Below are 14,115 nucleotides of genomic sequence, written 5' to 3'. Positions count from 1 at the left end.
CTAATACTAGTAGCACTCTATCAACAATCACGATTGGGTGAAAGCCCGGCTAATGCGATTACATTTCAAAGAAGTTATTTTGTGAACTTGTTGATGACTTTGAATAAAAGGCAAATTCCCCTCACAAAAGAGGGGTGAGAAAACCCAACTGAGAATTGATTGGGTCAACAAGGTCAAGAAAATGAACCAATGAACAGTCTTAACATCAGCCCGTACCAGCAGTAGCTCTGGGGTGAAGGTGCTAGGTGAAGGCGCTGATGAGCGGAGTGGGGTCGATCATCATACACAGTGGCTACCCTCGACGCGCAATCCCGAAAATCGCGCGCTGAGGCCTAAAAACTTTGTATCTTTTTATGATCGCGCGTCAAGGTTTCTGATTTCCATTGCCCGACTACTTCTATAAACTATAATATAGACTTGACTCAAGTAGTCCTAATGCCGTGGCTACTGTTTTGTGGGACCACATTTTGACGGCGAGCGCGCACACTACTGGTGACGTATTGTTTTATGAAATAGGGACTTCTGACACAAGAATAAGGTTTATCGCGATTCAGAAACGCAATGCATTGTGTGAAGGGATATGGGGCGGTTTCTATGCAGTTTCTACCGACTCGCGCACGCAACGCCTATACCTTTGTGTCAGAGCCGTATATTACGGCTCTGCTTTGTGTGGTTCAACAGCGCCCTCTCTTGATATTTTGCTATTCGCGATAAACCTTATGGGACTTGAATCAAGTCTAGAAACAGTATCGCCCGACCATTCCGCGCGGCCTTGTGCTGGTTTTACTGTGGGTAGTCGTTGAACTAGGGCCCCTGAGTACGAGTTCGTCAATCTGCAATGTATGACTAAACAATGTACTCAAACGTAAACCGCAGTCCGTGTGTATTTGTATGCAGCGTGTAATATAATGCATGCAGAGTAGACTACAATACAATACTAACTAGGTGCGGCGGCCATCTTTACAACAGCTCAAAACACGGAAAATACGAAGAGAACTGTCACTGATTTTTCCATGTCATCGTAAGTTGCTCACTTCAACTCTAAGTGTGGTATAATGTGGGGAGTCATTCGGAAATATACATAACACTTCGATAACTGAACACTTTCGTAAGTATGAATTTAAACAAAGATAGATATGATGATGATGACGATGCCTAGCTGACTTTGGTCAGTTGGTCAGTTGGTTTAATGGTTTAATTTAATTTAAGGAAGGTTTATATTTCATGGAGAAAGAATATAAACACCCCTATGTATGTTCTGATACCCCTATGTTCCGACACCCCTTTGTTTGTTCCGACAACTCCTATGTTTCAAAAACCCTAGGCTATGTTCCAACACCCCCATGCCTACATCTCTTTTTACGTACATGATAAACAAAAGTTAGCGAGTCTGTCAAAATGGCAGTTTTGTAAAACGTATCTGTTTGTGTGTGAAAAGTAGCTGTGTTGTCTAAATCAAGCAAGGATTCAGTTTTCCAGAAGAATAAAGGTTAGGCATAATAAATCCATACATAGAAAACAAAATATCTTGGAAAAAGCTGTATCAGTGAAATTATGAAAAGTTAAGTTTACTTAGGGCCTAATTTAATTGCGTTTTCGGGACCAGATATATTGACGAGTCTTAATTTCTGAACGTTCATTTTGTCGACTGCCACAAGCCGTATATTTTCAAGAATACTGGAGGGTGCTCTTTCTTTTGAGATAAAGTGAGATAATGAGCTTCTACAATGGAATGAAAAATAATATGCTTAACTTTTTTTTCCAATCGCCCGCAGGGAGAGTAGACCAAAATTTGGATCTCCCGCGTTTTTTTTCCCTCTAGCACGCAAATTGTATAAAACGAAAACAACAAAAGATGTAATTCTTATTTCTAAACTTATTTCTGTTGTAAATTTTCAGGAACAATTTTATGACCTCGCCACCAACTTCCGGCCTGTTTTTTTTTTTTTTTGCACCTGAGGCGGATAAATTGGTGGCGACGATTGGAAGATTATCCAATTTTCAATACAGAGTAAAAAATGTTAACTGGGTGACATTATTTTAATTTTAAAGCTTGGCTACGATTATAAAGCGTGGCATGCGCCACGACTTTTCATAGGTTGCAGAACACTTGGGTGTTCCCCTTGGGTGTCACCCCCTACTTCACTTTAGTTTATTGGGGGTGATAGAAATTAGGATGGTTGATTAACTTTTTTTCCTGGTTTTTAGATTGAAGAAGTTATTGTTTAAATTTTGAGAAATTAATGTACATTTGTTCTCAAAGAATATTCGTTTGTAAAATGATTGTCTATAAATTGTCTTCTTAAAAAAATTACTTAACTTTTCTTGTGTAGGAGTGTTTAGGCCTATTTGTTTTTAAACTGATATAATAATTGCAAACATTTTCGTGAATTGTCATTTATTTTGTTAATGTTAAACTGTCTTCAATTTCAAACTAAACTTACGCTGAACGTAAAAAAAAATCGATGCAACACATCAAACATGTCTGCGCTGAGGATGGCTTCAAAACACAGAGCAAGTTAGCGCTCTAGTCAATATATAGCTCTATGGTTTAGGATCAGATCTTAAATTTATTAGGGCATGCTCTTTTTGTACTTCCATTTACTTTGTTCATTCAACAATAGACATTTCAACAACAGCACGGATACTTGACTGAGGAGATTGCCTCCATGCCCCCAGGGCCCAATTTCATGGCTCTGCTTACCATCGAATTCTGCGCTTACGAGCACGATTCCTCGCTTACGTGCAAGCGCCAAATTTCTGCGCTAGCCTTGTAAGCGTAGAATACCTAGTAATGTGAAGTACGCACGCGCAGAAGCCAAAATTCGCTGCTAACCCGTGAAATACGCTTGCCGTAAGCACAGAATTCCCTGCTTCCGTAAGCGCCGATTCTGTGCTCACACTAAGCAGAGCCATGAAATTGGGCCCTGGTCATTGCCTTGGTGCCCTTTCGCAAATCAAAGCCTACAGGTCTTCAATGGAATGGATGTTCACAAAGACCTTGAACTCGAACTAATTTTGAGAGAACTATGACTTCGTTTTAGGAAAGTGATGTGAAGTTTTTGTAATTTGTATTTATAATTCTTTCTTTCATACAGATAAACAGTATTCACTTGTGTACAGGCGTCATTGGCAGGATGGGTGGGCGTCACTGTCAATCCCTTACCCACCGAAGGACCTACCTGTATGTGTTAGTCACCATTGTTTGGACTCTAGAAGGCATTCTTGCAGGTGAGAAAGTTGTTCAATGAGCAATATCTGATTTCATTCATTCATTCATTTCTTTAATTTTTACCACACACAAATAAAAGTGATATAATTTACATTATATTATAATGATTAAGGAAACATTAAGTACAATGGAATTTTGTGTGAGGATGGAGGTCTCCTAGAAGCATTAGCTTGTTCAGTCGAGACCCCACTCTTACAATAACAAAACAAAGAACAATACTTAATATGAAAACACTAAAAAATTGCAACTAAATTACAATTTGGGAAAAGGAAAAAAAAACGGCAAAATGCTGATATTTGAAAAAAAGTTAAGAAACAAAGAGAAAGAGGAACAAAGAAATAAACAATTAAAAAAAGGAACTCCAGGAACAAAAATACAGAATTTTAAGAATTATCAAGAAACCTTCATCCTGCCAAGCATGTTTTGTTGCCAGGTTCATCCTTTCCACTATTAAAACTCAATTCCGGCAATAAACACTCAAAACTATGTTTCGTAGTTGGAGAAGGAAAGACAGATAGAAGGGCGAGGAGTGCAGGCAATTTTAACTACCGTTTCCATGCCAATTCTACAAAATGATTATTACCTCTGTCATGGCTGTCCCTCCAAGTACCAACCTCGCCCCCACTTTACCTCTCGCTAAATTTAAGATGCGAGAATTGTGCACACCTAGTGGGTGCCCCTTGAAGCTTGGCATCTCGCTACTTATAAATGCTGTAGAATTTTCATGTCACATTAAACACAGTCTTGTCCAAGTTGAGCAATCTTATTTAACACTTCTCGCTGTAGTTGTGTTGAGGCTAAAAGATCAGGATTTATGGCCACTCTGTTATTTTCATAGGATTTTCTACAGTGTTAACTTTTTGATTCGTCATTAAAAAGTTTGCAGCTGAGACAAGTTTTGTGAAATTGAACTTAAAAGCAAGTGGTGCAACACTTAAATGACATTGCATGATACATCCTCATCCAAGTTACTCACTACTTTGTGAAATTGGCTGCAGAATTCACCGTAGTATGTAGACAATTGGAGTTTGCTTAAAGGGGTGCTGCAGGAAATTAAACTAGCCGTGACACTTGTGTCCTTAAGCAAGACACTTTACCATTGCTTCGTCCTTCGGATGGGACGTAAAGCCGATGGTCCCATGTGTTTTGTAACGCATGTAAAAGAACCTAGTGCACTTATCAAACAGAGAAGGGGTTCGCCCCGATGTTCCTGGTTGTGGCTGCTTAATGCGCCGTAGCATCTTGTAAACCCTTGTAAAAAATATATAAAAATATTTCAGGTTTAAAAAGTCATGTTTAATCGTTTAGGCCTACACGAATACAAAAGAACACTGCAGCCACCCTTTGAAATATTATTCTTGTCTTGTATGTTTTTGCAGTTCAACCACCAGTCATCACAAAGGAGATCCAATCTGAGTTTGGTATCGCTGGAGGTGCTATTCAGTTTGTCTGTCAAGCTTCAGGAGACCCTGCACCATTGTTTCGATGGGAAAAAGGATCTCGCGAGGCAACAAACATAAGAACAGAAATTCTTGAGATGCCCTCTGGGTCAGTTTTGAGGATAGAACCACTAAAAGATGTACGTGACGATGCGGAGTTTCACTGTATTGCATCTAACATAGCAGGCATTGCTAGGAGTACCGCTCGACTGACAGTTTACAAAGGTAAATGTACAGTGTTACACATACAAAATAATCATGATTGTTTTTTCTTTGTTTAAGTTGGGAGAAAATCTTCTTTTGTGTTCTTCTGTTATTTATTTTTAATTTATTTTTGAAACCAAAACATTTTTCGTGACGCACATTCACAGTGTAGCTTACCATCCTGATGCAAGAGCTACAATGTATTGTTGAGTGCTTGGACAAGGGATGGGATGCAACTATTTTTGTATCGACCAGTCCTATGTTTTGGGGGCACATTTTGTTGCCGTTCCGCAAGTTGTTGTTTTTGTTTGGTGGGAGCCAGTGCCTGTAGTATTCAGATTCAAACAAGGTCTTGTCAAAATTGACAAATAAATACTCGGTCTATCAGTGATTGTGGGCAAACTGAACAATTGGCTTATTTCCACATGATGGAATTAAAGGGTCTATGTATCTTTTGTAGGACAACAAACACAATGTCCACAGATTTACACTAAACTTACACAGTTAAAAGATAATGATAGTAAAAAGCTTCCCTGAAAATATTACTTGCTGAGGTGCTGTAGTTTTTGTGAAATGAGTAAAACAATGTCATGAAAATAATGAGACGAAAATTATTTTAATCATTTACAAACGTATTTTCATGACATTGTTTTACTCATTTCTCAAAAACTACAGCACCTCGGTAAGTAATATTTGAAGGGAAGCTTTCCACTATCATTATCTTCAAACCCTGTAAGTTTAATGTAAATTTATGGACATTTTGAAAAGGTACCCAAATCCTTTAAGAATCATAAACACAGTTGTTGTGTGTGTTGCCGCAAACAAATCCCATGCGCTTTACCAATGTTTGGCAATCATTGATTGGTTTTGTTTATGAAATAATGTAGATTGTGTACATAATGTTTTGTTTTCATTTTTGTCACTAGCTACCAGCATTCCTGCCGGTTTCCCAGTCATAACAAGAGGCCCTGATCTGGATGTGGTTGAGAAAGGATATTCTGCAGTTCTCAATTGTGAGGCATCGGGCAATCCAGACCCTGAGCTTTTGTGGTTCAAAGATTATATCCCTGTGGACCTTAGCACAGAGAGAATCAAGTTAACATCATGTAAGTTAATAATAGTAATAATAAGACTTGTAATGCGCACGTATCCACCCTGCTGGGTGTTCAAGGCGCAGTTTTAATTCAGATGACTCCAGGATACACAGAAAAAGTCCTGTAGATTCCAGGTGTAGTAACAAATCCAATTGTATAAGAATAAGAACACAAATTGAGCAATATACTAAGAAATTAGCAAACAAACACAGAGCTGATTTGAGTGGCCGCTGTTAGGCGCTCAGTCAATTACAGTTTTTCCTTTTGCAATTACAGTAAGCTCATGCTAAAGTCATACTGAACAGTAGTTGTTCTAAATCAAGCATTAGAATAGATGAGATATTATTTTCCATATCAAATCGCACAATCCTAATTTGACTCCTGGTAAAAATGTTAGTGAGTTGAATCAGTTGATAACCCATTTGCAACCATTCATGTACATAGTTGGTACATGTATGCACCTGTAATTAGGCCAACACTTGCAGGCTTGCACTTGCAGACTCTTAGTTGGTGGTGTGTTCTAAGCTTGGGCGATATCACGATATTATCGAATATCGCGATATTAATTTGGACACGATTTCGACATCGGATGGATTTGGTTTTAATCGAAATATCGATATATCGCGATATCGATTAAATATCGCGATGTATTTGCTAGCTGATACCCCATAGGTTTGGAGTAAAACCAGAAGAATAGGTCATTAGAACACCTCTCTTATACTAGGACTGTCTCTTCTACAACTTTCACTTGGAGTGTTAAGACTGATGATGTCAAATTTCATTAATCGCGATTATATCGAATATCGCGATATATTGTCGGCGATATATCGTGAATAAAATAAATCGATATCGCCCAAGCTTAGTGTGTTCTTTCACAAACTTACACATTACATCCATACCTGATCTTTGGACCGTACATAAAATCGCTCTGAGAATTTTGCCGACGATTGGCGTTACCACTGACATCATGAGACCTTTGAGGTCTACCTCCATGTTGAGACTTACAGACTGAGTTTTTGACGTTACCATTGAGTCATTACTGATGTTGAAGGAGAAGCTAATTTGAAAACCAATGCAAACAAATTGATCGAGGGGTAAAGAAATATAGGTTTAATTGGCTGTGGGTGGATTAGATTGAAAGACAGTGGGGATTATTTTTTATCAGACTACATGAGGAGGATCGACATCGCGGGTAGGCTAAAGCCGGCTGCATCGTTTGTAAACAAATTGTGTCCTATACGGCAGCAGTGGGATTAAGGCCCTCGTCGTGAAACACGGAAACTGCGATGCCCTCAAAAACAAACGGGATTTTTTTAAACGAAAATAGACTTTGCCTGCCGTTTTTGCAGGTTGACCTTGATCGTCGTTGCTCCTACTAATTGCCACAATGCCCTCCAAAAATCCAGAAAAAACCCCTGACACGAGCCGAGTCTGTAAAGTACAAGCAACACAACAGCAGAGGTGTACTAACACATGGACGGACTCGCAACGATTGTCACAAAAGCTGTAAACCAAATAGCACGGCGCAGTCAGCTTGCTTAGCTCCTTATATATAATTTTAAAAAAATCACACCACATATATGCTGTAAAAAAAAAAGGTTGTTGATTAAAAAAAAAGTACTAGTAAGGGCAGAAATAAGGGGATAAGATCGTCTGAAATAGCAATTCAGCGAAGTGCAGGGGTGGACATTCAACGTACCAGGGCTAAATTTAGCGAAAAAAAGGATCTAGGCCCAGGGGCTGTATACTAGGGGCTTTTCCTGACTCTAATGGGATTGTTCTACTAATTTTATTAATCACTAATGCTCAAGTAATTCATGACCGATTGTAAAATTGAGCAAATTACTCTATGATCTGTGTATATACAGTATTACACACAGGGTTCAGGCATTATTGGCAAATTACTGTATATGTTCAGTTTATTCTTGATTTTGTTTTGTGACATTTTTTAGTGTGTATTTTGCGAGGTGATTGCACAACGTCAAAATGCTGTGATGAAACTTTACGATTGTGTTATAAAATGTTTTCAAGTGGAATTTTGCTAATGAAATTGGTGAAATCAGTGGTAACATGTGCAACTAACCGTTTCAGAAAACATAATATGTTTACAAAAATAACTGATAACCCACTGGCTTTATTGAATGAAACATTCCATCATAAAACTCATGAAAATACTCTCACCATTGCACTCAATTATTTGTATACAACATGTTAACGTTTATAAATGGTAACATTTTTAACCTTTATGTTTTATTTTAAAAATGACATGTGACAGTATGCTGTGTCTCATATTTACTATGACAGCAAAATCATTGCTTTTTGCCAAATGAAACATCATTTCAAGTCATTCCTTTCATGTTGTGTATCTATTTGTACTTGTCAAATATTTAACTCACAATGGCGATTGTGTTTTTCCCCTCTTATTCCTGCTTTCCATTGGTTCTCTCCAGGCAGCTGCCCAAACCAAACTGCTTCATTGTCGCTCAATACTCAAACTAAAAGTCCTTCGTTGTTTCCCACCTTAACTGTATCCGAGGAAAAATTCTTCACCCAAAGGCATTCCAGTGGTGGTGGGACAAGAGATGTACCATCAGCCTCCTCAACCCTAGTGTCTTCTAACTCTAATCCTACCCCTTATCCTGCCCCTGTTGTTATATCTAGTCGTCCAACCCTTAATGTGTCTAGTGTCAATGTTGATGTTAACTCCAATGCGTCAATCATGGCTGGTTTTCATGTCGCCCACGTGTATGGTGAGGCCTACAGTTTTCTGTTAATGCATGGTTTTGCATTGTGCTTTCTTTTTTGTTTAATTTGGTATTGCAATGTCTGTATTCAGTTGTATAAATTATTGATATTAAACTTTTTAACCACTAAGCAGAATGATTTCAGAAGCAGAATTGTAGTGGCTGACAATTGCCAAACCCAAAAAACATTGTGTTCTGGCATGCAACCCTTGAGGACACAGCTAGTTTGTGTTCATTGTAAGTTTTAAAATCTACCCTTCTGATGTTCAAGAGTTAAACATGTACTTCAAGAAGATGTAGACAGATTCGCACACAAACATTTTTGTCAAACTCAATTTTGTACATTACATGTAAGGGTTTAGGGGAAAACCAAATCATCTTGCCATGGAGTGCAACATTAGCTTACGGTAATTGTTTGTGGTACCCACTAGTAAATTAATCAATTCAAATTGGCTGTTCATTTACCAGCAACATTGATTGGAAGTTGAGACATTTCTTGTAGAATGTGGAAGGATTTGGGTTTGAATCCCCCCAATGTGTTTATGATGGGTTTTTTATTATTTTTTTATATTTTTTTTTATGCAAGTCGCCTGACACACAAGGCCTGAAGGCCACTTCAGGGTGTGGGCTACAATTATTTTTTTTCCAGAGGCCGTTGCCCCCTACTCCTAGGGCTGAAACAGGGTTACCCCCTTCACAGTCCATACGAATGTAGGCTTGGGTATCATCAATTGGCTCGTGGCCGAGCAGATAAGAGCACTGAACTCAAGCTCTGGTGCTTCTGTTCAGCAGAGTGTGGGTTCGAATCCCGGTCAAGACACTTGTGTCCCTGAACAAGATACTTGAGCAATCAGCCATCATCAAACACTCCCACATTACAGACCACCAAATTGACTAGAAAGCAGCAGGAATCATCGCTCCTACCCAGGCATGGCACCCAAGACGCATCAGAGAGTCTAACGAGATCCACAAGCACAACACCGTCTCTCAAGACATCAGCTTCCACATAAGTGACATCTGGCTCCCCCTCCTACCAACCAATGGTCACTCCCTAGGTGCCAACCCCCCCCCCCCCCCATACTTTTTTCTGCTTTGGTGGTTTTTCCCGAGCTATTTTACACATCATGTGAAAAGTTTGTTAATCATTATCACAATGGTCTACAACAAATAATAAAACAGGTTTTTTTTCTGGAGGGTTTTTACTACTCCTATCCTGTGCCTTTTTGGTGCCAAAAGTTTTACTACACAACTGCATGTCTTTTGAGGCATGTGGATCGTATTGCTTCCCCGTGTCGACCCCGCGCTGCTCACTTAGATGAGCCTCTGACAAGAGCTAATTGAACGATCACTCACCCTCTTGTGGTGACGTCTGTGGCACAGTGGCCTTGCCCTAATTCGCGACTTGTTGCCCAAAATCCGGAATACAGCATTTGTTGTTAAGTTTTTCCATTTTTGTTTGAGAATTGCATCTTTGACTAAGGCTATTCATACAATAGTTTTTTGTTGTTGAAAAAGCATGTGTACATGTACATGTTTAATTTGTAGAAAGTATAATAATGTGTTTGATACAGATGTGTGCATCTATGAACAAATGAATAAACAGCTTGTAAACTGAAATAATTAGCATGTGAGGTCAAATGTATTATGGACATGGATACCAGAAAGGTCATGTTCAGACTTCGTTAATTTTAAAAGGCATCAACAAATTGAAGATTGCATTTTGCAATGTGTCTGTAATTAGCATGAGAGTACTTGGGGAAGCTTGTTTGTGTATATATAAACTTCCCTGCCTGTTGTATTTATTCTATATATAATACTTGTAAACTGATACTTTTGTTCTCATCTAGGGTTGCTTAGAAGTTATAAGGTACTTAACATGTAACCAGGCAAACAAGTATAGTCACACCAACAGATGGATCAAGGAAATTAAAGGAACACGTTGCCTTTGATTGGACGAGTTGGTCTGTAAAAAGCATTTGTAACCGTTTTTTTAATAAAATGCATATGGTTGGAACGATGTTTGAAAAGTAGAATACAATGATCCACACAAATTTGCCTCCAAATTGCGCGGTTTTCCTTTTACTGTGCGAACTAACCAATCGGCCATTTATGGGAGGCAAAAATTTGACTCCCATATATGGCCGACTGTGTTAGTCGACGAGGTAAAAGGGAAACCGTGCAATTTCGAGGCATGTCTGTGTGGATCATTGTATTCTACTTTTACAACATCTTTCTACCCATGTACATTTTATAATAAACGGTTACAAACGCTTTTCAAAGACCAACTCGACCGATCCAAGGCAACGTGTTCCTTTAATGTTATCAAGCTGAGATGCATAGATTGCGCAAGTTTTGCCTGTAATAAAAGCGACAATACAACTCCAATTTAGACTATATTTAGCTGTGACATGAAATCTTGTTAAAGATTCTATTGATACAAAATTTTGTGAAAATAAAAATGTTGAAGTTTGTTTATGGTACTATTTGTTAAAATACACAAACAACCCAAAACTTAGGATGATGATGCTTACTTTGTTAACCCCATTATGCCAATCTTGTTGGATTTTATGTGACCATTACATAAATTTCATAATACAAATTAAACTATTTGGGTACCTTGATCCTAAAAATTCACGTAAGCACGAGGCTCGCACAGTCCATTTTAAATTGCTGGATTTTGTAAGTCACGTTTTGGGCCTGACATTGCAAACTAATGTCTGATAAGTGATATTGCAAACTTAATTTGACATCTTTCAGCTGTTCTTTTCCCATACATAAGCCATGGTTAGTTTCTTCTTCTGTTTGATATGGCAGAAACAAAACAAAACAACCATTAGAAATTTTGGAACAATATTTTGCAGAATGTCATCTCTCTTGCATTGAAAGATTCTTTAAATCTACAATATATATTCAATATTCTTCAAAAAGAAAGCGAAGTTATTTGTTCATCATCTCAACTTGTTACTGTTCATGATAATCATTCATATTATTTTCTCTTTTAAACTAGCTGGATTGTCAATATCGATGTCTGAGTTTTCTGACCAAGGAAAGTACCAGTGTGCTGCCAGGAACTCAGCTGGTACCAGCTTCTCGGCTCCAGCTCTTTTATATGTTAGAGGTAATGATCCTGCTCTTTTATATGTTAGAGGGTAATAGGCCGAATTCATAAAAAGCAGCAATTGCTTTTTCTAGGCTTTTGCAAAGATAAAAATAAGCAGTTGCTAGCAAGCAAGAGCGTAAGTTTTAAGAAAAAGCAAAAGCTGGTTTCTTGCAAGCAAATGCCACCTTATTTACATGTACATATGTGTATTACTGTTTGAATATTTACAATATCTGTCATTTTTACTCCAAAGTCTATTTAAAACCTGCAGAATATTATAATCATGCAACATATTTCACTGTTGCATTATTATTGTTCAAACTCTTGATTTTATTGAAAGAGTTTAACAGAATTGTAACTAAGAAGAAGAAAGACAAATCATACAAGTTGAAAGAAGAACAAGAAGAAATATGAGGAATGGAAAGAAAAAGAACAACACAAAAAAAACCCATGTTATAGTGAAATATTTCAATAACAAAGATTTAGTTTTATTCACCCTTTATACCTGCATAGTAGGTATTGAGGTTGAACAAAACTCAGTCTTTGAAATATACAGTTAGTTTCTATTCAAGATGCTATGTCAGATTTTGGGCCGATTTGACCCAAAATTTTGATTTAAAATTCAATAGGTATTTTGATGGGGGTCGAGAAAGTTACAAGCTTTCATTTGAGCCATTGCTCGAAAAAGTCCGCCAATTATTAGTAGCAGTGAAATAAAGTGCTCAAAATAAGTTTTTGTCGGGATCCCGATAATATATCACGTGACCAATATGTGCTTTATAAGAAATGTTTTATATTTTTGTCATGATTCCTGACCATTAAAAGTAAAAGTTAAACTTTTTTTCGTTGGAGCGGGTGATACTCTTTGAAATACCATTCACTCCCAAAAATCTATTTTTTAATGTTTTAGGCCAAAAATCTGACATGGCATCTTTAAAATGTTATATTCTTTGTGTATTATAGAAAGGAAGGTTCCACCACGCTTTACCATCTGGCCTGTAAGTCAAGAAGTTGTGCCTGGAGGGAATGTGAACTTGACATGCGTTGCTAACGGTTCCCCGATGCCAGTCATCAAGTGGACAAAAGGTGATGAGGATCTAAGTGGACCAGATGAGGAGCTTCCTGCTGGGCACAGTGTCCTTGTTCTAAAGAATGTTCAACAAACGGCGGATTTCACCTGTTATGCTATGAGTAGCCAAGGAGAAATTGAAGTGACAGTAACAGTAACAGTAAGAAGTAAGTATCATTAGTTCAAATTGGGGTTTCGGCCATCTGCCCAAACCACCCTTGCTGTAACAGCTCTTGTTTTCCTTACAGTCATCATGACATTATCACGATGTCAACATTTGTCAGGTCATATTACCTTAAAGGAACACAAGTTGAGTTTGTTCTCACAAGGCATTATTTATAGTATTATTCGCTTGACTATAAGACTTTCTATGAGTAATTTGAAAATGTTATTGGCGAAACAGCTTGGCATTTTTTGCACAATGTCTAGTTTCTATAATTTTAACCCCCCCCCCCAAAAAAAATTTTTTTTAAATGCTGAACATCCCAAAACCCATTGTTATTGTGTGTCTTCTTCTCACTGAAACATCTCATCAAGATTTCGTAAAGGGTGTTAAAACTTGGTATTTATAATATTGCCCAAGTTTTTTGGTCATTCCCCCGCCCCCTCCAAAACCTGCGATTGTTGCGTAAAAAAGACGCTTGAATATTGGGAGTCGGCATGCAGCGACAACACAGCGCACAAGTCGTATATCAACAGTCTGCAAAAAGCATGCGTATATGCGCATGTGTGTAAATCAGAACACGTCTGTACACACATTAACTCTGGGAGTTAATACCCAGAAGTACGCTATTTCCAAATGAGGAAAGAAAGTATTTCACTAAGGAGTATAAATTAGACTTTTTGTGACCCATTCAAGGACCCATTTAAATCACTTTGTTGGTTTAAGAGGAGCGTTTTACAGCTTTCCTCAAATTAATCAAAATGAAGGTCTGCTTTCTGGTTGATAATTTCTGAAATTTGATCTTATCTTTAAATGTGACCGCACGTTTGAGAGTGTTTGCTTAGAAGGAAGTAACGTAGCGTAGAGAGCGAGTTATGATTGAAACAGACATTCAGCGAATCAATTTCTTTCAATCACTGATGATCTTTAATTGCGACTTAATTGTCTCACATCAAGACATCTTTGATACATTCTCTCAATTAGTGGCTTGAAAATTTGCAGGTCATCACTGTATCTAGGGAGGGATTCCATAATAACAAATATGTGCTAAGGTGTGATTTTGACTTTGC

The 14,115-nt window shown here is 37.9% G+C and overlaps 1 protein-coding gene across 3 annotated transcripts in view; it reads left to right on the top strand.

Moving 5' to 3' along the window:
* Positions 1-907: 907 nt before the first annotated feature.
* Positions 908-14,115, top strand: part of LOC139946490 (receptor-type tyrosine-protein phosphatase F-like) — a 51,092-nt gene continuing 37,884 nt past the window's right edge. For 2 of the 3 annotated variants that reach the window (XM_071944165.1, XM_071944163.1), the window contains exons 1-6: positions 908-1,108; positions 3,099-3,231; positions 4,612-4,896; positions 5,802-5,981; positions 11,721-11,831; positions 12,777-13,049. In XM_071944165.1, coding sequence (XP_071800266.1) covers positions 3,138-3,231; positions 4,612-4,896; positions 5,802-5,981; positions 11,721-11,831; positions 12,777-13,049 — 943 coding nt within the window. In that variant the 5' untranslated portion in view covers positions 908-1,108; positions 3,099-3,137. The remainder of the gene's footprint in view (positions 1,109-3,098; positions 3,232-4,611; positions 4,897-5,801; positions 5,982-11,720; positions 11,832-12,776; positions 13,050-14,115) is intronic. The other variant, XM_071944164.1, reaches the window with a different exon arrangement.

This window comes from Asterias amurensis, chromosome 13 (genome assembly GCF_032118995.1).
Source record: "Asterias amurensis chromosome 13, ASM3211899v1".
Classification (NCBI taxonomy): Eukaryota; Metazoa; Echinodermata; class Asteroidea; order Forcipulatida; family Asteriidae; genus Asterias; species Asterias amurensis.
The sequence above is the reverse complement of the archived record's forward strand: the minus strand, read 5'-3'. Positions and strand labels throughout refer to the sequence as shown.